Source organism: Ciconia boyciana, chromosome 6 (assembly GCF_034638445.1).
Source record: "Ciconia boyciana chromosome 6, ASM3463844v1, whole genome shotgun sequence".
NCBI classification, from domain to species: Eukaryota; Metazoa; Chordata; class Aves; order Ciconiiformes; family Ciconiidae; genus Ciconia; species Ciconia boyciana.
In genome coordinates this window covers 67,067,421-67,092,381 of record NC_132939.1, presented here as the reverse complement: position 1 = coordinate 67,092,381, position 24,961 = coordinate 67,067,421, and the positions used below count along the sequence as shown (strand labels likewise).

At 45.9% G+C, this 24,961-nt stretch overlaps 1 protein-coding gene across 8 annotated transcripts in view; it reads left to right on the top strand.

Annotated features, from left to right (window-relative positions):
- Positions 1 to 23,467, top strand: part of TMEM260 (transmembrane protein 260) — a 38,665-nt gene extending 15,198 nt beyond the window's left edge. The window contains exons 5-17 of one of the 8 annotated variants that reach the window (XR_012043071.1): positions 5,627 to 5,804; positions 8,186 to 8,299; positions 10,665 to 10,844; positions 13,265 to 13,305; positions 13,678 to 13,761; positions 14,132 to 14,249; positions 14,428 to 14,600; positions 15,770 to 15,941; positions 16,939 to 17,076; positions 17,993 to 18,146; positions 18,711 to 18,764; positions 19,196 to 19,286; positions 21,402 to 21,432. Coding sequence is in view for 6 of the 8 variants with exons in the window: in XM_072865195.1 (XP_072721296.1) it covers positions 5,627 to 5,804; positions 8,186 to 8,299; positions 10,665 to 10,844; positions 13,265 to 13,305; positions 13,678 to 13,761; positions 14,132 to 14,249; positions 14,428 to 14,600; positions 15,770 to 15,941; positions 16,939 to 17,087; positions 17,970 to 18,146; positions 18,711 to 18,764; positions 19,196 to 19,286; positions 20,380 to 20,652 (1,804 nt within the window). In the remaining 2 variants the exon portion in view is untranslated. Of the gene's footprint in view, positions 1 to 5,626; positions 5,805 to 8,185; positions 8,300 to 10,664; positions 10,845 to 13,264; positions 13,306 to 13,677; positions 13,762 to 14,131; positions 14,250 to 14,427; positions 14,601 to 15,769; positions 15,942 to 16,938; positions 17,088 to 17,969; positions 18,147 to 18,710; positions 18,765 to 19,195; positions 19,287 to 20,379; positions 21,373 to 21,401 lie in introns of those variants that run through there. The other 7 variants (XR_012043070.1, XM_072865196.1, XM_072865195.1 and 4 more) reach the window with 7 other exon arrangements.
- Positions 23,468 to 24,961: the final 1,494 nt, after the last annotated feature.

Below are 24,961 nucleotides of genomic sequence, written 5' to 3'. Positions count from 1 at the left end.
AGGAGGAAGCTACCTTCCCTACTCCCCAGAAGCAATGGGATAAAGCTCTCCTAGATGTTGCTTTTACATGAGGCCAGTCAAGGATCCAGCTGTCTTTGCCATGTTTTGTGTAGCACCTCAACTGTATTTGAAAAATGTTGTGTTTGAAGACAGAAGCATGAGTAGAAGTCAAGTGAGGATAAATCTCTGCTGCTCTCTGCTCTGGAGCCCTGATGTGCTGTCAAAAGGAGAGACAGTTTTAAGCAACTAAAAGGTGTTTTCAGAAAAAAACCCGACTGTGTGGGTTTGGGGGCCATCTTGGTGCTAAGGTAAGAGAGACACAGCACAGCGTCACTCCATGCTGGAGAAGTCCAAGAGGCTGCCAGATGGCAGAGTGCAGTGGTGCATGGAGATCCTCATGTCGATCAAAATGAGCAGTGTAACCATGTTAGCCCAGCCGCAAGGCAGGGTTGATTTAATTTGGCCACAGCATCATGGTTTTTTTTTTCTGCCAGGTGGTCGTCATCCTTATCTGGAGACACCTGCTCTGATTGCTTCCACTTCCAAGAGTATTTCCTTCTAAATCAGCAAACTCGTAATCCATCATTTCCATTGCTGGTAACAGAATGTGCAAAAAGCTCTTGGTTTCCAGCTTGCACTTCCCAAAGCTACTGTCTTGATGTTCTTCAAGGATGCAACACATTTCCATTTGATTTTTTTTTTTAGCATCTAACATACTTGTAGGTGCTTAGTGCTCTGTGCATGCAACACGCTTGTACAAAGTAAGCTTAGCAGCCTGGCTTTCCCACAAGTTTCACAGGAAACTAAAGCCAACACCGGTTCTGCTGACAAACAGATCTGTGGACCACGCTCAGTGCTGGATCCTGACCCTGCACTGGACAGTGAGCAGAGGTGTCCCCTGCCCCACATAGCTGGGATAAGTCTTTAAGCTTCGGGTTGAGTAGCTTTTGCTTAAGCCTTATTTCGTAAAACTTGAATCGCAGGTTTGAGACTTTTTATCGAGAGGATGGAATTTCTTTCATCTCATTTGAACTCTTATGATATGCTCAAGTCTTTTCTGGGAAAGACAAGGAGAATTGGTAACTGATTGGGATGTTTGCCTAAAATGCTCCTTTTCATCCCAAGGTTTTTGTGAAGGTTGTTTTACCTTTTTTTACCTTATTTCCCTGCAAGAATTTCAAAGGGATTTACAAAGTTGTTTCTTTATAACTAAAAGTTTGTGCTGTTTAAAGGGTTTAGTCAAAAATTAGGGATGTTGTGTAGTGGGGTTTGTGTATCGGGGGATCTTTCGGTTTTTAAATACACATGGCTCTGCTGCCCTTTGCTGGTATTTTTCTGTAGGAGCAGAAACCACTCCTGACTTGATTCCTGCAAACTCCATTGCATCTTTCCTTTTTCTGTTTGGGTGCCACATCTTTCTAGTAGTAGGGAGGAGGAGAGCACTACCAGAGCCCTTGAGGCTGAAAACTTTGCCAGACAGGTTGTGTGTGTCCCACCTCTCCCTTGGAGGAGATGGACTCAGGGCTGCTGGGCTGGCTTGGTAGCAAAACCAACGGAGCAGCGTTCATGCCTGTGAACGCCCTTTCTATATGCAATTGTGTGATTTTGAAACATTATATTAATGCAGTGAGTGACAGGTCTTGCCTTGGAGAATTTCATGCCGAATACCTGGACCTGTGTTGAACCGCAGTGAAGTTCAGATGTTGGAAGAGTCCACCGTGATGGTGATGCATTTGTGAGCACAAGGGAGATGTGGCAGGCATGGGGTTCATCATTAGTCACTTTAATGACTATTAACAAGTCCTTAGGTTTCTTTTCCCGTTATGATGGGGCAGACAGATAAACTTGTGTGAACCAAATCACCAGGGCTGCATCGGAGTCACCCAGTGCCATCAGATACAGCCTCAAATCTGTCTTGATGCTACTGAAAACACAGCTGGTCTCCAGGGCCCTTTAGCATGGGTGAATTTGGTGAATGCTGATTCATGGGCTCCCTGCTTATTTTGCAGCCATGGTGGCTTGAGCAGGCTGGAGTGAGGGTGGGCAAAGGGGGTGAGATGTGGAAATCCATGTTGCAGTTCTTGCACCGATGACTTTGCAGGCTAGGAGCTTCACATTTGAACGAGGCCTCGCTACCCTGAGGACTTAGATAAGGATGTAACAACGCATTTTATAGTTGGTGTTCACCATGTAAAAATAATCCTATGATACAATTATTTGTGTAGAAGGACTGGATTGGAGCAACCTGTATGGCAGGGTCAGGGATGGGCAAGCCCAGCATGCCTGGGCTTTTCAGCTGGCAACAGTAGATACTTCAAAGTTTGCCTGACTTCCTACGGAAGAGGCCCCTTGTTCACCTTTCTTCTTATAGGGTACTTTGCAGGCACAGATTTGGTCTGAAACAGTCCCACCTGCTGTCAGCTGGGAATTTTCATTTTTTTCCCCTTCCATTGATTTTTCAAGAGTCCTTCCTACAATCTTGATGCTGAAGCTCTGTGTCACCCTGAGCTTGTCTCACTCTGGCCTCGGACACCTGAGAGTCGGTTTCTTTTTTCCCCAGTGTTAACTGAAGTGCCTTGCTTCTCATCCTCCAGCTACCTCCTGCAGCTGCAGATCTGAAAATGCTTTACAAAGGAAATAAAAATCGTTAGTCCTATTTTGCAGATACCTGGGGCAACAGCAGCAGAGTGGCTTGTCCCAGACCACCCAGGATGTCCAATGTCGGTGGCAGGAGGAGGAATAGAGACCTGCTCTTTCCAAGCCCTCATCCTAGTCCTCTCTTCCCCATGAACCCTGCTTCCCATTTTTAATGGATTAAAAATTCTCATTCTGACTGCACAAGTCCTTCTTTGACATCTACAGAAATAGGTTGGCTTTTCAGTGTAGTGAGGTCATTTCGGGAAGGTGGAAGGAAAGTGTAACCAAGGAGAGGAACCCTTGCTAGGGAGTGCTGTGCCAGCAGCTCCCTCATCTCTGTTCGTAGAGGCTGTAAGTTTTATTTACTTGGTCTCCATTTATCTCAGAGTTATGTGAGGAACCCCATAAGCAAGTCCTACATGGATGTCCACTCTCTGATCCCTGATGGGCAGAACAAACCACCTGGGGACTTTGGCTGTGCTAGAGGATATGGCCAGTAGTTAGGAGCAAATTACATGGGTAGCTTGATGAAGAAATTGGCTTTCTTATAATAATTTTGCTTTAAACCTGTTGGAAACATTAGGACTAAATGGAATTGTGTGCATCTGGGGTGGGACTAGGAAAATACCCAATGTGTGGTAGAGCCTGGCTTAGTCTCTGTTGCGTTAAGAGTCACCGTCGCATACAAATAGGAGTCTGAGAAGTGGCTGGGCGGGGAACCCTCCCGTTGAGTCACGAGGTTCAGACAGGACCCCCTTGCTTTCTAAACTCCTTATCAGAGAGGAGTCTAGGTGTGGCTAAGTCCAGTCTTAGTCTCAGACTTGGTCAACGGTTTATTTTCTAAGGACTGTATAGGTAGCCACCCATCAGAGTCAAGGTGTGCCTGTCAGAGCCCTCTCAGGGCTTTCACTGAAACAGCTTTGCAAAGTCGATTAAGGCGACAGCGTTAATTTGACAAGGTTGTAAGTCCGTTCGTGTTCAGCGTACTGAACTTCACGATTACGGATTCACAAATAACGCGCTGCACGCCCAGTCTAGTCGTGTTGCACGAACTATCACGGCCACACGTAAAGAGTCTGGTCGTGTTCAACGAGAACTACCACGGCTAGATCAATGAAGAGTGCAGTTTATTAGAGCAACAGACACACAGGTTCTTTGGATTACCGGTGATAAATTCACTGTCTGCAAAGCACGTGCATATACCAAGAGTATGAGTAACACTGCCGGCTACAAACGCATTAAAAGATAATAAAGCGACTCTATAGAGATTTCTAAGTTTCCCGGGGAGGCACTTGGTATAACCAAGTGTTTGAATCTTACCCAAAGGCGTCCCGATGGGGGGGAAGAGAGGCTCAGCCCGTCGACTGATCCCAGAGGTCAGAGTGGTACACGATGGTGTCTTCCCTAACATTGTCTCTCTCTCTCAAGCTATTTTATACTATTTTTCACCTTTCAGGTGGAGCTTGAGTGACTCTAGTCATACATACCTTTGTCTAGGATTGGTGTAAAGTTTTCTCGCTTCGCTTTTAAAGGTATAAGCTAGGAAAATTCAGAGCGCAAGCTCAGTGAGGGGTGGTCGCGCCTTGGAGGCGGGTAGCTTTTGGGATGGAGGTGTGTTTTGGTATTATAATGATGTTATAATGAGCAAGGTTCACCAAAAGGACAGCCTTTTGTCAAAAACGTGACGGGCTGTTGGCCCAGGGTAGCAAAATATGCAGCTTATCTGTTCCATGATACCTTCAAGTTCCCATATAATCGCAGAGCCTGGCCGCAGTATCTCCACACCGCTCCCCCCTCCGAGCAGTGCCTCTTAGAGCCAGCACACCAAGTTCCCCTGGCGTTACCGACATCTGAGGTTGCAGGCCTAGGGAACATCCATGGAATGGATTCCTTGCATGTCAGCCGCATTCCACCCAGGAAGCGTCTTCAGTGCTGTGCCTTACCTAAAAGTGTGAATATAAGTTTAATTTCTAAGTCACCTCAGCAATTATCCCACAGTCTCACAGCGGGATGGTGAATTTCTGGAGAGGAGCTTTGACCATAGCCGCAGCTATTTATGTCTTTGGATAAGGCGTAATTGAGCTGGTTGTGATGCCCTACATGGCGTCTTTTCAGGGTGACTTCCCAAAGGGGAGACCTTCCAAACAGGCAGAGCCGGAGCTGTCCCCGATGTGACTGGGTGGGAAGAGCAGCTATTGCAGGACGGACGTAATAGGTTTCCTGGGCTAAATCCCACCTCATGGGCTCCCTGTGCCGGCTGCAGCATCCAGCCGAGTTGGGCAAGCAGCTCCGTGGGGAGCGTGTGCCATAATCCCATCTGGGAGTCGCAGAGGTGCCCGGCTTTTGGGCTCACAGCCATCCCAATGGCAGGTGCTTCACCCGCTTCCTCCGCTTGCTCCTGCTTGCTGGAGCTGACACCCATTTTCCCTGCTCCTGACCCCGGCGGGTGCCTCTCCCTGCCGGGACCATGGGTGCCACAATCCTCACCAACCCGAGACACTAAACACCCCCCCCAGGAAAGCTCTGCTAATGCTGTCCATCATGAATAGCTCTAATCCACTCTTTATTCAGCGCCCTGATGAATTTAAGGCTGCACCCTCGCTGGCGTCTCCTCCAGCAGAGAGTATCCCATTAGAGGCGTGACTCCCTGGCTCGGCGTACCATGACCCGCTGGGCCATCGCTCATCGGGGTTTCTGAACCAAATTCAATACTGGAAGTTTCATGGTGCTTGCGAGAAGAAGCCGACTCTTTGGTGTTGGGTGGCTTGCAAATAGACGGGCTGGCTGACGCCTGCTCTTCCTAATTGCAATTCAGTGCAAAGAAATTATTAGGAAGATATTAACCATATAATGTTTTGGCAGGGTGCTGGGTGGCAGTCATCATTTCTGCTGCTACAGTATGTTTTAAAAAAAAAACATTAAAAAAAGAAGGACAATAAAGTAGGCTTTTTTGTTGGAAAAGAAGATTTCATGTTATCTGTGTTTGCAGGCTTTCTGGCTCATATGCTGGAGGAATCCTTGCTGCGGGGGTGTTTTCATTTTCTCGTCTAACATGGCAGTGGTCCATCGCGGCGGAGGTTTTTAGCTTAAACAATCTGTTTGTGGGGCTGCTGATGGCTCTCACCGCGCATTTTGAGGAGGCATCCACTGCAAAAGAGAGATCCAAGGTAAAACATCTCAAGCAAAGTGAATAGTTCTTTATTTTTTTTCAATTAGTTATCAAGCGTCTGTTTAATTTCCTATTCGTTTAGTGTTGATTTAGTTTTGTTTAAATAAAGAAGGCCAAATTTTGGGGCTGGATTCAGCACCTGTGCTGGGTGGTGTCGATCCCTGCCCTACCTGGATGTTCAAAAGTGCCAGACATTGAAAAACCTGTCTGCTTTGCTTAAGGGTTGAGTTGAGACCTGTTGGATGGGTTTGAAGTTGGTTTGTTTAATACATACAGGGTGGAAATGGGAAAAGCAAAATCATTTTCATCTAAATGTTTTAGTGCAAACTTTGATTTCCTGCATCAAAGACTCAAAGTAGGCTGTGGGTGTTCAAGTTTTTGTTTTCAGAACTGGTATTTTTCCTTGAGGTAAATAGATATATTTTACAGAAAACTTCATCTAGTCAGAAACCCCAGTTTCCACTGAAAAACAGAAACAACCAAATTTTCAATCAGTTCTTCTTTTGAAATTGAATGTGCCCCTAAAATAATGGCATTGTTAAATACAGAGACTTTACATTTCATGCTATATTCTCTACTTTATAAACGGACTAGGCAGCCAAATGATATTTTTACTCAGCAGTCTTGTTCTTTCTACTTCTATTTGCCTGAACATCTGATCTCTTCTCCTCTCACAGACTTGCCTGCTGTGACTCCTGTAAATTGTGTGAATAAAAGGATTTTTGTCGGGCTAGGCTAGAATTTCAGGAGTCCGCAGTGGTAGTTTACTCAGCTTCACGAGTTCTCAAATAACATGTTTTATCAGTGGTTATAGAGACCTTGTTTCACCATTGGATTTTTTTTTTCTTTTCTGATGAGTACTGTCCCAAGATCCCTCCAACCTGAACGCCACGAAGATGGAGTTGGGCATTTTCCAACCTGCTTCCACATTTCACGTGCCTAATTTCCAATGGGATTTTCAGATGAGATTTTCAGAAGCAGTTAAGGAGCTTGTTTCAATGTTTTTTGGGTGTCTGGCATCCCATGCCTTGAAGAAGCCAGGCTGCCAACAGCAAGCTCACAGTGCTTTTCATAAATCAGATGGTCGTGCAAACATCTTCAGGGGTGTGCTTGGTTCATCAATATACTTGAAAAATTACTGAGTTTGTTCTGAGTCCCGCAGGGCAGCTCTGAAGCCCACAAATGTTTTTCAGAAGTTATGGCAGGTATTTCCATGGCAAGGCAGCGTTCAATGTTGAACGCTGGGCAGTCAATTAAAAATTACCAGGTGATCCCATCGCCATGCCAAGGCAAGTGTTTTGATCTCGCACGCCATCCTCACCGGTGACTGAAGTAAGCAGGGGTGATGCTCCAATGATAGATGGAAGTGCTGCCCTCCTTGGGGATGGCTGGGGAGTTGAGGATGGGTTGTCAGCTCCTGTCCAACAACGTCTGTGGGACTCTGGTGGCTTTTTGCCCATTGAGGAGCTGCCCTGGGGCTTGGCTTCAGGTTGTAACATGGACCAAGTGGCCAGTGATGGTGGAGGAGGAGGCAAATTGAGAGGAGGAGCAGCGCCCAGTGGCATATGTGGCACTGACCCAAGGTGTCTGTATGGAGTTGCTCTTGTAGCCTCGTCCTCCCCCACTGAATGAGGAGGACTCAGCACTGGTCTGATGGTGTTGGGACAGAACAGAGCATATGGCAGCATGGGGCAGAGAGAGGCTTTCCTTGGCATCAGCCAGGCATGGCCGTGGTACCAACAACAAACCTGTGACTAATCCTCAATGAACACCAGAAATACCCTGCACCGTGCTGCATAGTCTGGATACCTTACCTGTTTTATCAGAAAACTCTTTCAAAGATGCTTGAAAATGAGCTTTTAGACTAACGAGGGATATCACATTTAATTCCCTTTGCTTAGGAAGTTTGTGTAGCCCTGACTTTAGCCCTCTGTGCCTGAAGAAGAGGAAAAAAATCATTCCTGTTATATAAAATGAGGTCTCTGTACATAATGGCATTATTTTAGGATATGGCTTCTGAAAACTTTGCATCATTCGGAGTTAACTGCTGGGCCGTCTCCCCCGTGCAGCAGGGGTTCAGGAATTGGACTCCGTCACATCATTACGACATGATGGTGCTACAGGTGATCTCTATATACATGGAGACATAGCTGTTGCGCTGGACGCTTCTTAAGTAACATTTTCTGTTAAACAAATGAAATCTCCCTGTAAATAATCAAAAATAGCCTGTTTTATCTGTGTTACAATTGACCGGTGCTCACCGATGTATTTGCCTTTCTCCTGTAAGTGTGCTGTGGGCTGCACTCAAGCTCTTTTGGTCTCTGGATGTTTTTGCAAACTGTAAAGAGTAATTGTGAATGTGTTTTTTTTCCCTTTCAGATCTCTAAACTTGGTGCCTTTTGCTGCGGGCTCAGTTTGTGCAATCAGCACACGATAGTGCTTTATATTGCTTGTATTGTGCCTTGGGTTCTCTCACGGCTTTTCAGAAAGGCGGTACGTATTTTGCTGACCCATACCTCTCTTTTTGTAAGACAGTGAGTAATTCTTTTTCCAAGCACTTGTGCCACTTTTATGTTGATGTGCAAACCAGGACAGTCAGTGGTCTGTCTAAACTAGTCGGTCATAACCCACTGAAGTTGCAGTCCATCACTCTGACACCAGAGCTGCCCATCACGATTCAGGGGCTTTGCTCACACCAGCAATCTGCAACCTGCCCGTGCCTCCTGGCACAGGAGCGCTCTGCCCCAGCCGCTTGCAAGTACCCTGTACGCAGCCACGAGACCGATACTCGGAGCTAAAAACGGCTCAGCATGTAGGAAAGAAGGGCATGTTCAATGACCTACCAAAGAGGAAAGCAGATAAACATCTATTGGTGAGAAGTCACAGGCATGTGCAGCCTGGGCACTGCTTCTTCTGGCTGATAGCACTAGCTTTCTCATGCCATCAGCTCGTCTGGAGATGAGTTTCTGTATGTTGATTCCCTAGTGGTAACAGACAAAAGCCATGGCCACTTGTTGCAGAGCTTCTTGCGACTGCTGTTGATAGTTGAAGGTGCAGCTGGAATAAGCAGGACAGCGAGAAGGGTGCAGAGGCTTGTCTCTAGGTGGAAGTCCTCTTCAGCATCGCCTTGGGATGTGCCAGGCTCAGTGGCCTCCAGCGCTGATGCAGCCAGAACTTGAGAGTCCTAGAAGAGATCAGCTCTCAGGTGAAGAGCGCCTGGCTCGTGCCAGCTGGAGAAGACTAAAGGAAGGCTGACCTTCAGTGAAACAGCAAGCTTCTGATCCGGTCAAATATGTCCCTTTCACCTCCTACCAGAGATCCTGTTGTGAAGATGTTCCTCCTTTTACACCTCTTTATTAAACTTGCTCATCGTGTAAGAAGGTGAAAACACATTTTTGCATGCCTGGCTTATGCAGGTGATATGCATCTGTCTGGATGAGGCTCCCAGGTGACATTCAGGGGCCCCCGCAATGCTCTTGTCTTCTGTAGGTGATCTTCTGTGAGTCAGTGCATCAGGCTGGATGCAGACGTGTTGTAGAAACTCTACTTTGCCCTGAAAACGGCTGCACGTCTCAACGACACAGATGTTCTGATCACTTTGCAAGTGGACCTGAGAAGCCTCCACCTACTCTCCCCGCCTCTCTTTTTGCCCCTGTGAAGGTTTCTGCTGGGCCAGTCCTGCCTGTATTTTTCCACCCTCGACCTGATAAATCAGGTGTGGTTCTGAGTAATGGCGCAGGGTATAACTAAGCCTGGAGTAAAGCATGTGAGCTGCAAGAGATAAGATGCAACTCAGGCAAGCTTGACCCAAAATCTGTTCAGCGTCCCCAGCAAACCCCTTTCTGACTATGTATTTCCTTTAACACAATGAAGACTCACTTCTGCAATATATTTGTGTTCTTTAAACGGAGCTTTTTGTTTTTAACCAGGGAGGTCCAGTGAGACCTCTGTGATTTGCAGCAAGGACAATCCTGTGCCAATATAATATTCCTGGGAAATACTTTAGCCAGCCCAGTAGTGCCTGCTGCAGCAAACCACCTAGTAAGAAGGATAATTGATGGAAAACAGAGCCTTTTTAAGTAAAAAAGAGCCAGCTTTCTTCTGAAGGAACTCTGGCCACCACCCTTATCAAGCTACGTTTTCTGCTCTGTAGATCATCACTCTGAATGGTGCCTCTTCCCCATAAGCCCAACTGCTGAAGCAGCGCTTTGATTGACAGGGCAGTGGCTAACGATAAAGCAAGCGTGCAATATTCTAGGGTGGGATTTTCCAAAGCACTTAAAGGAGTTAGGCACAGAAGTCCCTTTGAAAGTCTTGTCTTCCTGACCCCTTAGGCAGTCTTGAAAATCCCACCCCAAAAGTTGGCCTGTCCAATTTAGCCAGTGTAATCACGATAAAGTAAATGGCAAAACTGACTCCTGATGGTGGTGATGATGTGTGTAGTTGTACTAGAGCAGCTTTTTTTTTTTTTTTTTTTTTTGCCAGATGGAATACCAGCCAACTCTTAATCGCTGCAAAGTGGGTTATCTCAGCCTTGCAGTGCTTCAGCCATCTATGCATGTCATGCCATGATTTAAATGTGAAAGATGCAATGAGTATGATACTCATGAGTCCTAGCTAATATTATTTGCTTCACTTAAATTTCACCCTGCCATGCAAAGGAGATCAGTTTGATGCAGTTTCCTAGTAATCCACAAAATCGTAAGGTTTAACATAGCATTTTGTAGGGACTTACTATAAATTGAGAGATCAGCTCTGTGTAAATATATTTGATGTTTTTTCTTTATCTGTTCTTGAAGTTCCAGCATGATTAAACTAAAATAAACATTGTTATGCAATATGACATATTTTGGTGCAGGAATTGTCCCTAGGCCATTTGCTGAAGTTGGGTTTATGCTTCTTGGCTGGTTTGCTGCCTTATCTCTATCTGCCGGCTTCGTCCTACCTCAATCGAGCCCGTTGGACATGGGGAGACCAGACGACTTTTCAAGGATTTTTGACCCACTTTCTCAGGGAAGAATATGGGACATTCAATCTGGTAAATAAGGGTCATTTTCTAAATGACTTTCTCTTACCTTATGCAATAGCAGAACCTTTCTATTTGTGATGATTAATGGCTTGCAGGGGAAGAAATTGAAAATGTTTTCTTTTTTAAAAATTCATTTCTGACTTTGACCTTCTGATCTGTCAGGTTTTCTGGGAATGGATCACATGGCTGGGAAAGCAGAGAAATAATTCTCTTTGCCTTTACAGGGTGAGCTGTATTATTTACTGGGAGCTGTACAGGTGTCTCGTATTTATAAATGCCCAAAGAGCAAGTTGTGCTAGAGGGAGATGGTGGCATCAATTTTGTGTTTTTCTTGTTTTAAGACAAATTATTATCTTTTTTTTATTATTTTAAATTCAGCTATTTAAAGAGGTCGCAAGCAGTTTTCATTGCTTTAGCTTTAAAGGAGATTCCTCCAACTTACTTCTTACTAATATTGAATTGAAATGAATGGTAGGTTTGGGGAATCTCAGAATCCTCTGATCTGAGTTACTGGCTGGTCTGTGTTCTTGCCAAGGGAGGGAGGTACAGCGTAGGGTTTGCATCTGTCTCCTCCAGCCCTGACTTAGATGTTTGGCTCTGGCCACCCAAGGAAAGCAAGTGCCCGGCACCGCTTCTGCCCTTCCTGCTTCAGAGATGTCAGTGCAGAAGGATGGGAAATCGTACCACTGGGGCTGGGGAAGAAAAAGGGATGGTTTACATATTGTGTCACTCCTTGGGGTCCTGAAGCCCCATGTCCTCAGAAATTAAGCCCCGTGTGTGCAGCGGCCGCATCCAGCTGGCATGACACAGCAAGTGTCCGTGAAGCACCATCGCCATTGCATTACAGCCTTCTTCTGTAGGATGTGAGGCAAAAGACTTGATAATTCCTGCCGCTGCCATTTGATCTTTCCAAAACTCCTACAGAGATAAGATCCACCCTCTGAAGGACTTGTGAGATTTCCCCTGTTGTCCTATTCCCAGCCATCTCCTGAGAATGAGACTCCATTGGGCAGAGCAATACCAAAGCATGCAAATCCCTTAACTCCTTTCTCCATCAAATGTGATGAATTCAAGTTGATGTTCAGGAGGCTTAGCGATGGGCTGCGTGTAATCCTACAGCACAAATCACATTTACGATGAACTTGTCTGAAGCAGGAGCAATAAAAGCAGCAAAATCCAAGCGTTTGGTCCCGACGCCAGCTGGGCTAATGCCAGAGCCCTGCCTGGATGGACAGACAGCCCTTGCATCCCACAGCTCCATTTTAAGGGCAGGCAGGCTCAAAAAAAAAACCAGATAAAAGACTCAGGAGAGGGTTCCACCTATAAGCCAAGGATCAGAAGTGTCATCTCCTGCGAGGGATGTGTCTGGGGCCAGAAGCTGTCAGCTGCCAGCAAGGTGGGGCTTTGCAAGAAACAGAGAGCTGCTTCAGGAGCTGTTGGCTGGCTCTCCATCCTCTAACACTATTATTTTTTAATTAAATCTTGAATGCAATTAACTATTCCGTTTTTATTGAGATTAAATATTCCTTCCAGACCTCCTGGATCCGTTTACCTTATCTTTTATCTGGTAGCCACCACTTTTCCAACAAGCACCTATGAAGGTAATTCCTCACCTCCACCGAGCATGTCTTCTTTCCCAGACTTGCGCCATGGATTGCAAGTCTCTGCAATAAAAATTCTCATATATTTCATATAAATCTCATACAGCTCTGCCTCCGTTAGGGCAGAGGGGACAGGGTGAGTCTGGTAACCAAGCAGGAATTGAGGCCCACGTGCTTGTCCCAGACTGTGGGGAGATGTCCCAGAAAATAATTGCACCGTGCAGATGTAAGATGAGAGGAAATGGCCTCAAGTTGCACCAGGAAACTGGCACAGGAAAAATTTCTTCACTGAAAGGGTTGTCAAGCATTGGAACAGGCTGTCCAGGGAAACGGTTGAGTCACCGTCCCTGGAGGTATTTAAAAGTTGTGTAGACATGGTGCTTAGAGACACGGTTTAGTGGTGGACTTGGCAGCGTTAGGTTTGCGGTTGGACTCGATGATCTTAAGGGTCTTTTCCAACCTGAATGATTCTATTATATAGTGGAGATCATAGCTAAACCATACGATGTGCTCAAGTCACAGGGTAATGGGTTGGTAGCACCTTGAAACAATGCTTATCCAGGTGGTAAACCCTGCACAGTGGCATAATGTAAAACAAGAACGTGGGAGAAAATCTTGCAATGAAGGTTTGAGTAGAGTTTACTGTCTTCTTGTTGTTTAAGCAATTCCTGTTCCCTGTGACCACCTTAGGGTACGACCTGAAGGGGTTTTGAGGAGCCTTGTGTGCTGAGGGCTCTGCAAACAGAAGACAAAAAGACTTTTCCTTACCCCAGTGATATGGCAATCAGCGTGTGGGTTTCTCATGGGTTTTCTTTCTTTTTTATCTAGGCCAAGTCTGAGACAGGATCCGGTATGAGAGAGCTGCTGGTGTGAGTAAAATCTTGACTGTGCCATTTAGTGGAGAGAAGCCTGTTGCTGCTGCTGTCATTTTGGCCAAAGTGGCTCCTGTCCTGCCTTTCCTCAGCTTGGTCCAGAGCTGGGGCCGTGTGTGTCTGGTGCAGGGACAGCATGCATGTCCGTCTGTCTTCCCCATTGAAGGAAAAATGCTGGATCCCCCTCCCCAGTGATTTTTCATTCAAAATCCTGACATGTAAACCAAGTTTGTTCCCATTTCTGGTAGACTTTATGACAGCAGAATGGGAATATGTTATGTTGTGCTTATTCCCTGCTTCTCTTGACACTTTAATTGAGTGCAAGGGGCGATTTGGGGATGACACATCCATGCACTAATTTCTCCACAGTTTTCAGCTGGCGCAGATGAAGTCAGAGCTCTCCCTTCCCGTCCTCGCCCTGGCGCTCATGGCCTGTGTGAGCACAGCACTGCCGTAAGTGGGAGGAGAATATTTGCTCCGACATGCACTTTCTTACTGGCTGCACGGGCAGCTTTCTTTGCCTTCTGCTTGCTGGTGCCAAAATTTCAGCAATTGGCTGTGGTCATCTACTAATTAAGAGCAAAATATCCCTGCCCCTGGTAACTCTGTGGTTTTGTAGATGGCAAGCTTAAAAATCTTGAAATCCTGATGGTTTTGTGCTTTGAAAACAGAAGTTTCATAAATGGCAGAGGTAAAGAAAGGCTCATCAGCTCCTTTTATTAAATGCGTTCAGGTATGCAGAGAGATAGTGGTTTTCAAGCACATGTAACTTTTGTCTCCTTTTTCATCATGCCACTAGAGTGCTACGTTATTTATTTTATAGGACAAAGCAGCAGAAGTCACCCGTGATCTGTCTCTTCGCTGGAATGCTCTGTCTTTATTCCCTTTTCTTCGCTTGGAGAGCAAATTTGGATATTACAAAGCCTCTGTTTCTGGGCGTGGTAAGTTGCACTCCAAAAATTGCTCTGGGGTGTTAACTTTTGGAAGAAGCCTTAAAACCACCTAATCAGGAGCAGGTGTTTGTCTTGGAGCTGTGTAAGGTGCAAAAATACAGCTGCATATTCTGTTTCCTTATAGCTGGGGAAACAGAAGTAGGGTCTCTGGGATTTTGTTTCCTAGGTGGAGCGATTCTGGCTGCAGAGCAACGCGGCGGTGGCTGTGCTGGCGGGGCTGGGGCTGGCCACACTCGCCTCAGTCGGAAGCACTGTGCTGGAGGGCAGCCGGGCGCTGCCGTGGCTGGAGTGGCTTTCCGCTCTCGCTCTCGTCGCTTCTCAAATTTGGGCAAATTACAGGTAACAGATTCCCCGGGCGCGTGTCTTGCTGCAGCCTCGCAGGGCTGCGAGGTGCCGTGTGGTTGGGGTGCTGCTGTAAACCCCTCACCCCTGCTCCTGGGGTTTCTGCCCTTGTCTTGAAGCGGGAAAGGCACTTTTCACATCCCGCCTAAACTTGCGTGGCCACGGCCTGTGGGACTCCCTTAGGTGACCTCCCTAAAAATCACAAAGCACCAGCTCCTGGCTGTAAATGGGGGTGTCGTGTATGCTGAAGGAAGAAAAGTGTGTAGATATGTAAACTTCTAATGAAAGAAACTCATAAATCTGTGCCTTATTTCCTAAGAAGGTTTGCAGAATTCATTTGACCTGAACAGTTACCTCCTTCCCTTGCTTTGCTTCAGGAAACCTTGTGCCCTGGGGTTTTTCTTATTTTTTTGTCCTTTTCGAAGAGTTACACCTGTAGTGTAGGGCTTCCTTATCCCACAACCACGCCACAGACTCTGCAGTGGCTTGGGTAGGAATCAGTGTAGTAGTAGGGATGCTCAGGTAGAGGTTGACCAACTGGTGACGTGTAGAGCACGCAGAACTTCATACGCAGGAACCCTTCCTCTGCACACATCTTTTCCCAAAGGCTGGTCTGTAGGTGACCCAGTCATCGCTCATGTCCTGAGCCACATCATGGAATGTCCTTTCTTGAGTCCACACCTGGAGTGTGTGCAACAGATTGTGTAACAAAAAGGATCCAATCTCAGGTAATTTAAATCTACCTCTGCCTGATGCTACAAAAACTTGGTTTTTTAGTGCTTAATTTAAAGGATGGGGAGGATTTCAAATGCTTTACAGAGCCATCGCTGTACTGGCACTTCCAGCTCCAACTAGTCAGTCTAAGGGCTTACTAAGGTTTAGCCCAAGAAAAGAGCAGAATTAAGGTGAAGACATGCAATGAGTGTGTATTTTGGCAAAACTGTAGTGGCTTATGTCTCTGGTGCTGGTTTCTGGGGGACTGTAGTCTAAATGCTTCACTTCTGTATCTCGATTTCTCTCTAAATGGAGATGATGCTTTTCAGCAAGATCTGACCAGGGCAAAGGACTTCATCTATCGACACCTATTGCATAAAATTGTTCTGAAGATATGCAAAGCCATGCAAATACCTGTTTTTAAGATACTGTTTTTTATCTGTTCTCTTAAGCGCTTGTGATCAGAGCAACAACTATGTTGTTGATAAGTTTGCAAGGAATCTGCTGTCCTCTATGCCGATGGGTGCAGTGATCTTGCTAAGAGGAGACTTACCTGGCAACGCTCTTCGTTATGTTCATTATTGTGAAGGGATGAGGCCAGATATCACCTTAGTGGACCAGGAGGTAGGTTGAGAAAGTAATATTAAAAGAGGCAACAGGCAGATTTAAAAACAGGAAGCAAAAGTTCAGTTGTTCCTTTCTCTTCTCGAGGGGGTCTCTTTGTTCAAATAAAACTCATGATGCAGAAATAATTTATTTACTTTTTTTTAAGGGTTGTGGGTAGCTCTGGGATGGAGCGTGGTGTGCAAGCCCCATTCAAGCCCAAAAAGCCAACAGGGAGGCAATAGCGGTAGAGAGAAGGGGAAGCCCGCATTCTTCATCGTGGCAGATATCCAGATGTGACACAGGGCTGATGTTTGCCTTGCTGAAGAAGCTTTGTCCCTGCTGTTTTCTGCAGTTGCCCCAAAATACAGGTGTTGGGGCAGCAGAAGGCTTCTGGGAGCAGCCTGGAGGGCAGCAGGTCAGCAGCTGCCCCGTGGGCAATGCAGCTTTGGGGTTTCTCCCAAGGGCTTTACCATGCTGAGGCTCGTTCCCTGCATCCCTTGTATTATCTTTGTCCCCCAAAGGTTGTTTTGCAGACTTCTGCCTCTAGTTTTTTACATAAAAACGGAGGTGCTCTGCGTCCCTGGGTGGTGGTTACACTCTTCCTTTTTTCCTGCAAAATGGGAGAAGAAAAAACCCCTTACAGAAGGGGACACCGACACTTCCACCACCACGTCAGTCCTTGCACTTGGCTTTGCAGCAAGGGTTTGTGACTTGTTGAGAAACCCCAAACCCAACGCCTCATATTTAGCCAAACCAAAGCCCTGTTGGGGCTCTTACCAGCAGCAGCTATTACGTGTTCCTTAGAGTTTTGCCCCCTCAGTGGGGAAGACCGCGTGCCTCTGATCAGAAACCACTGGTGACCTGGTCTGGAGGTGTGGTTCAGGGCCATTGCTGAAATGGGAGGTGACTTTACTGAGGAAATAGTCATTATTCCTGCAGAAACCATTTCTTCTAGACGTAAAATGGATGAAAACTCTGTTTCTTGTTTTAATTATGCTAATATTTTTGGTGATAGATGATGACTTATGAATGGTATTTATCCAAGCTGGCAAAGCATTTACCTGGCGTTTATTTTCCTGGAAACCGGTGGAATCCTGTGGAAGGAGTATTACCCGATGGGACACTTGCTTTTAATCTCCATCGTTTCCTCAAAGTAAATAAACAGTAAGCATTTCTTTCATATATAACAGCTTTCCTAAAATATTCAACCTTTTTTTCTTGAAATTGTTTACGGAACAGCTTGGTACTGCATCCAAAAGACCAATTTTCTCCACTGACTTCCTCCCCGGTGGTGAGATTATTTTTGCAATTAAAGCAAATATCTGTGCAGAAGTAACTCCATCCAGATATAATGTTTCTTGTTGTTTTGAGGTTGGTTTGGTTTTTAGGAAGGAAAAATAAGAAAGTGATCGGCAGAGAGTATTTACTGATTATTTTTGTTGTTGTTGATACAATTCATCACAAAAAAAGGAACATTCCCGTGTACTCAAAATGATGATGGTTGGAGAGCAAATTGCTGCTGCTTCTCCTTCGTGAACATTGTGGCCAAGTGATTAGCATAGAATGAATGTATTCCAGGAATAATCATCATATAAAAATAGCTTAGTAAGAGTGGAGAAAGGATTAGATACTCACATGAATAAGAATAGCATCTGCGTTTAGACTAGCCAGGGTGAGCCTTGCGAGTGTGGGTAGGCAGAAGAGCATTGCCAGGTGCCATCGGGAAGAAACGGGCTTCTCCTACGGCTTCTGGCATGTTTGTGAAGCCCAACATAGGGGAGAGGATGGGTCTCCTGTGCTGGCTGCACAAGATGTGCAATGCCAGATGGGGTATTTACTTGCAGTGGGAGAGCTGTTCTGCAGACGGACCCAGAGACATGCCCTTTCCGACGCGAAATGGTCTGGACAGGTATCCGTGCCGCAGAAAATGTTGTGCTGCTTAAGACCTGTCCCCTGGCGTGGGGTGCGTGGTTTGCTCAAGCGCGCGGGGTGGCCCGCGGTCTCTGACATGACTTCACGATTGCTCTCTCTGGGTTTTTTTGGCAGTAAGGAGGTGTTTGTCTGCATAGGTCTTCATGAAGGGGACTCAACCTGGAGAAGGAGCTATTCGCTCTGGCCATGGGGTACGTGTGAAAAGTTGGTTCCTTCCGATGTTGCCTTTGACCCAGGAGAGTGGATTCATCTTACAAGAAATCTCTATAACTGGACTGAAGACTACGGCAGGTACGAGGCAGAGGCGCGACTGCTCCTTCCTGCTCATCATTCTTCTGCCAGCAGCATAACCACATCCATTGCAGTGTTAGAGAAATTAAACATGAGCCGTAATCATAATGCTTTGTGTTCTGGAACATACAATAAATCCGCAAGTGGTATTTTTATTCGTGTTAAAAATAGAGAGGATGTTTCTAGTCACATATCAGGTCCAATTCTGATCTTAAAACTTGATCAGGAGCCAAAAAACATTGAGGACTTGGGACATCGAAAGCTTTACATGTCATAGACTGAACTGTGATGGACGGTAAAAAGCATCTCTCACTTTGAGGATAGCTAGGATGCTGTGAAAGACCTGATATACCAGAAGCTCCTTCTATGGAGAGAGAGGAATAAAGTTTTATGAATGACTTGAGGATCAGCTGAATTCCCTGCTGTCAGAGCCGCAGGCTTCACGACGGGTTTTCTTCTGCCTGGGAGGTCTGTAGCTGCCTGGGTTAGAAGGGTTGATTGTGCAGTGGGTGAAACACGGTGACGTGGATCTAATGGCTGAATTTTATTCTCATTCCCATTTAGTTTCAAGCCCTCTTCCTGGGAAGCTGTCGCCAACGAGGAGATGTGGCAAGCCAGGTGATGCTCCTTTGCTCCATTCCAAGAGCCGGTGGGCAATGCCAACTCACTGGTGTGGAAATACGCACCAAAGCGGGCAGCTTGACGGTGCACGGCCTGATTGGATCTAAATGTGCCAAGCTTTAGAAGGAAAAGGTTGGCAGAATGAGATGAAGCGTGCGTGGCCTCTGGCAAATCCTTCAGGAAATGGTCGTTTTGTTCACCAAAAGGTTCTGCTCAAAGTATCTTGAATGAGCAGAGGGTAGTTGGGACATAGGGTGAGAAAATATCTCATGGAGAGAAATTTGTAGTTGTAATGTAATGTAATGTAATTCAATGGAGATGCTGGTGTACTGTCCCATACACGGACATGTTGAAGATATGTATAACCATGTGATGTGAGCTGGTTATGTTAAGTAGTTATTATATGGAAGTTTTTCTTGTTTTCCTAGGATGAAAACCGCTTTCTTTATATTTGACCTTGCAGAAACTGCCAGTGTGACTGCAGAAATGAAATCACAACTTTACACATTTGCGTACACCGTAAGTCATATATTTTGGTTATGAATTCTCCCTGCAGTCTCCATCCCTTTTTTTTTTTCCTTTTTTTTTCCTTTTTTTTTTAATAAATTTCTGGACTCCGTAGAAATACGGTGTTTCCATATAGGTCCTGTAATCTGCATTCTCCCTTTTTCATCCAAACCGGGAGCATAGCAGATTCAAAGAGATTTGTTCAGGGATTTTATCCATTCCTACTTGCCCCCTCAGTCATGGAGGATGCCAAAAGCTAACCAGTCGACACCCTGCTTTTGCTATAATTATGTTGTCTGTGCTGGGCTCCAAACCCATGCCAAGAGATTGCTTGTCCTGAAGTCCCCTCTATGCACTTGTCCCCTCTGTCATTGCACAGTCATGCATCTGAGCCAGCAAGTGTAAAACCCGACAGTCTTCTCGCTGCAAATTAATTCTGCTGCATTTCACACCAAAGAATAACACCCATAAGCTGGTGTAGGTATCTCTGGAAATACTGTGACTGCCTGAGCTGCCAACAGATGCGCAAAATGATCAGTGTGTGTCAGCAGAGAGGAGGAATGTTTCATGCAAAAAGTCAACAAATAATTTCCTTTCAACTCTTCCCGTTTTGCTGTGATTTTTGCTGTTCTGCAAAGTTCTCGGGTGCGTGCCTGCTGTTGAGCTTATGAATATTCCCACTCAAGTCAACAGACTGCTTAAGTCCTGTGGAAGACGTCCTGATCTCCTGAAGTACTGAGTAAATGTCTTTCCAGGCGCAGCAGTTAAATCTCTTTTTTTCCCCAGCCTGGTGTAACACCTCTCTTGGGGAAGCGCATAATGTGTGGTGGGGTTATCACGATCATCTGTAACGTTTCTAAACAAACAGCTGCTGTAGGAAAGGAAACATTTCAGCCCCCTTTGGATTTCTGATTCACACTATTGCACATCGCATGGCAAACTCGGAGTGAGTTACAGAAATGCTTCAACTCTGGACTTGGACATCTAAATAGCATCTGTTCATTTACGGGCAGTTTTGAAGCACTGTTAAGAGCTGTTGGTCCTCTTCGTTCAATTAATTTGTGTCGTCCCGTCCCCCCCCCCCCTTTTTTTTCCCCTTTAACAGTCATACAAAGAAATTGTCAACTCTCATCCAAATCACCCGGTGAACTGGCACAAAAACTATGCCATCGCCTGCGAGAGGATGTTGCGTCTCCATCAGGTGGATGTGGATCCCGAAGTGTTGCTCTCCGAAACTGTGAAACATTTCCTTCTGTATGCTGAGAAAGCAGAGGATGATCCCCAGCGGCAGGATATTCTGCAGGCTGTGCAGCACCTGAAGAAAGAGCTGCAGGGGCTGAAGAAAATGAAAGAAGATCTGAGGCGGGGAGCTGGGTAGCGCCCGGTCCTCCACCCGCCTGCTGAAGTGCTGAAGTTATGAAGTCAGGACTTAAAATCTGAATTAGTCCTTGACAATATGAGAATGGTTTTAAAAGACAACAGAAATAGCAGCAGAGAAGAAATCAAGCGTGATTGCCTCCGCAGGAACGTATTGTTGTTTGGTCTTTGATTGCCGTTGCCAAATGAACTGTTTGTATTGTTGGGGGGGGGGGGAGAAAGCTCATCCCTAAATAAAATGCTGGGTTTCAAAAAGGAGAATTTTCTTTTAAAGGAAACCTGTGAATCTGTAGTACTGTGAAGATCTTTTAATTTTGTTTATGAATGCAGCATCCTTTATAGATGCAAAAAATGTATTTAGCCTTTAAATGTTTCTTCTGTTACTGAGCCAGGAGGTTTTCTACAGACGTTTTTCTTTAGCTGTGCTGTGTCAGTGTGTTTTTATGGTCACAGGACAGCATGGTTAGGTAGGTTTCCATCAGGACAAGCATGTGGGATGGTGCCCTTCGCGGGAGCGTGACCGTTCGCTGTTTCGGATGTGCCCTGTCCCCTGGCTGTGCCTGTGCCCAGGGGTGCTGCAGATACAACGTTCTCCTGGCACGGGATGATGGCAGAGACCAGCCCAGCTCTTTCTGCCTCCCTTGCTTTGCAGGGATGGTTATTTTCATTACACTGGGATTTTATGTTGGGATAGACTATTGCTCTAGTTTTCCAATAGCGAGCAAGCAACTTGTGTATTTTCCCTTGCAGAGCACCGTGACTGTAGGCAGCAGCGTGGCATCTCCTGCGCTGCCTCCACCTGGGTACCGGGACCGCGGTGCTGAGATCCTGCCCCGGGGACACGAGAGCAGCCTCCCTGGGACACTGCTCTCCCCGTGGCTCATGACATCTGTGCTGTGGCCTCTTTCTGTGTGAGCCCGTAATGCTCGTCTCCTCTGCCACGTCCTTGCAGGTACTGAGGATGCCAGAACTGCAATTTTAGAGACGTCAGGAGCTGTAACCAAAAGAACAGAGTGTGAATCCATCCTGCTTTTCAGTCTATCCCAGAAGCCAAGCAACTTGATTAACAAGAGCTCAGCTACTTGTTTTAAAAAAAAAAAGACATAAAATGCCGTGTTTTGCAAAATGTTGTCAATTAACGTGTACTTCAAATGCTTAAAACAGACCCAAACCTCTGGTATTATTACTGGAAAATTGTGTTCATCTAAATTTTCATACTTTGTTCTGTGGTTCTGTGAGATCTCAGCCCAGTGTTTTATAGGAGCCAAATTGCTGCCAGGCCAGGATTTCATTTGGAGTAGTAAAATTTTCAGAGAAGAAAGAAGTACTTCTGTAAAGATCATGTTACCAAGTGGCACCTCTGGAAGCTTCCCAGAGGCTTGGAGGAGCAGATGAGGATGTGTGCAGGAGCAAGGGGTGTTGCATGTGGATGCTCTGTTGGTCTGTAGGTTTTGGTGCATGTAGGTGCAGATTCAGGCTCGTGTGGCTACTAATCCTAATAGATCCTTTTAAAAGTAGGCTACTTTTGTTGTTTCCTCCAAGGGCTGATTTTCCCAGATTGACTTGCATTGAATGCTGCCTGTATAAAAATCAAGCTGCCGTCTAGGAATCTCTAACTCCGGTTGCAAAATAACATCCTTTATTTTTCTCCCTCTCATTCTGATTTCTTTTCATAGTATGATTTCCATCGCAGTTCCCCCTGTTACTTCTATAAATGATTCCTGTACAAGCAGCAGATGAGAAATGAGCAATAAAAAGAAAGAAAAGGACGGCTTCTGGGTTGCAGAGCCACAAAGCAGAGGGGAGAGAAGGAAGAGGAGCGGTTCAGGGGTGTCATTTTAACTCTTTGTGTTGTAATCGACTACATTTCAGGTCGACCGTGCCTCACTTAAACCTCTTCCTTTTGCTCAGTCCCCGCAGAAGTGTTTGTACGGCGCAGGGGAATATCATACATTCCTCCGTACAGCTTTCTCAGGGCTGGCTTTCTTCTCCCTACTCAAAATCAGTCCTTCAGCCTAGCAGAAAAGCATTAGGAATCCAATTTTTGAATGCTTTTGTTACCTGCATTATTGAAAATCCATTCAAGCAAATATACTGAGCTGAGGGTTTTCTTTATCTTTATTAGATGCCCCTCTTTAGCTGCGTAGTCTTGAAATAATTGGAAGCTTTTGTGGATTCCACTATCTACTCGGGAGAAAAGAGAGGCTGGACAAAGGTATGCCAGCCTGCAGCCCGCGTCGAGTAACGTATCGTCATATGTTGTAATAAGCAGCGATGCAAACTACAAGGAGAACTTTCCCACTGGCAAAAGCCTTCCCAGGTGTGAAGAGCAGTGGAAACGTGATGCTTTTTTAGGGAGCAAAGCAGAACTGGTTGCAACCGTGCCGTTCACGCGCGCCGTGTCCGTATGAATCGTGTGCACGTGTGACACGGGGATCTGTGCTGGGTGTTCAGCTCCAAGGTATCACCGGTGGCCGATCGCGAAGGTAAAAATATCTAACGCAGGCGGAAGATACAAAATTCCTCCCCCTGAAGCTGTGCAAATGAGATTTGCTGGTGCTTGTAGACGAAGCAGTTGCGTGGATGTTTCTGAGCCGGTTCGCTAAAAGGCCGTGCTGAGGGATGCTGGCAGAAGTTTAATTTTTATCAGCTCCTCTTAGGTGGCACCCTTAAGTTTATCAAACAAGCAAAGCTGATTTGCTCTTCGTTAGTCTCAGTTGCATGAATCGGTTGCCAAGTAAACAGGATTTTGCATTTTCCTAATTACTTTCATATTTGTGTTTTACCTCTATTTGTTCTCTTGCAAAACTGGTCCTAATAATTAGTCAGGCTCCTGCTGCCTAGACCTTAAAAAAAATAATAAAGGGGGGGGGAGGGAGGAAAAAAAAGACTTCTGAGGGTTTTTTTCTCCCTTATAAATTCATTTTTGTTACAAGCATCTTTTATACATATTACTAAAGGGAGCACACTAAGAAATGCAAATAATAGTTCTTTATTTTATTATGACAGTTAATTAATAGCAACCTGTTTTAATGAATAAAGTCACTCAGAGTCCTTCAGCACTTCCTAAGTAGAGGCCAGAATCTGTAGGGATTCTTTTTTCCCCCCCATTGTATAGCTCCGAGACTCCACGCACTATATAGGGCCTGTATAGAAATGCTCGCTAATGAAGAGGGAGGGCGAGGAACTTGTCTGCATTCAAAGATCACTGGTGAGTCATTCAGCGAGAAAAGGCCCCTTGCTAGGAATAGTCACAGTTCCGCGGCATTGTGCTAGCAAAAGGGTTTGATCAAAGGTCTCCTGCCGAGCTTGCATGGTTTCCTTTCATACGACGACCATAATTAAAACCACTAATTCTCTTTTAAAATGCTGCAGGATGCCATGTAGGCATCTGTCTGGAGTGTCCTTTGTGCTGTCGGGAGCTGTTAAGGACCAGCGCCGAGGGCTTTTCAGCGACATGCCAGTCAGGAAGGTGATTCGACATAAGGGTGCCTCTGAAGGCTTGACAGGGCCTTGACTACACAATTCCAGCTGAATTTGCCCCTTGTCAGCTGCCAGTAAATAAATCTCCAAGAGGGGAGGGGGGAAAAGCTGAAGTTTCATTACCTGATCCCTGGGGCTTTGTTGGTTTTGGCATCGCCCAGGGGGAAGCCCTCACCCCTCGAGGCCGGGGAGCTGGAGATGGCCATTGGAGACCCCGCGCCCGGCCGTTTGAAGACCGTCAAGACTTGTAACAGTTCAGCTGTTAGGAAGACAAATAAATGGAAGAGCCCATTAATCCCCTTTGGGTACTCGGTGCCTTTTGCCCTTTTATCGCAGCCTTATTAGGTTCCTACTCATCTTGAACCAGGAGGGATGAATTGAAGTTGTTGAGCGCTAATTGGCAAAGACTTCATCTCGGGCCAAGAACTTTCACTGACTTGAAAGTAACTTCGCCACGGGGAGGATCAGCAAATTCTTGCCTCGCCATTAAAACAAAACCCCAAAATCCCATTGCGACTCAATGCGCTGTTTAAAAAAAAAAATTAAAAAAAAAAAAAAAGAGGCAACTGCTAAATTGTTGGGCTTGTCCTTCATGAGGATGTTGGCAACTTATATTTGCTCTGTAAAAGAGAGTCATGGAGCCAGACGCCGCGCAGGGCGATCCATCCTGAAACGCAGTTGCAGTCCACGTGTCTTACATGTGTACGCGTGTGTTGCCAAAACCCGCTCATGGGCCAGGCTTCTTGCAAGCAGCCTACGAGATGATTTGTAAGGTGGCACCATCGTTCTTGACAGTTTGCAACTGCTCGAAGGTCGAGCGGAGCAGT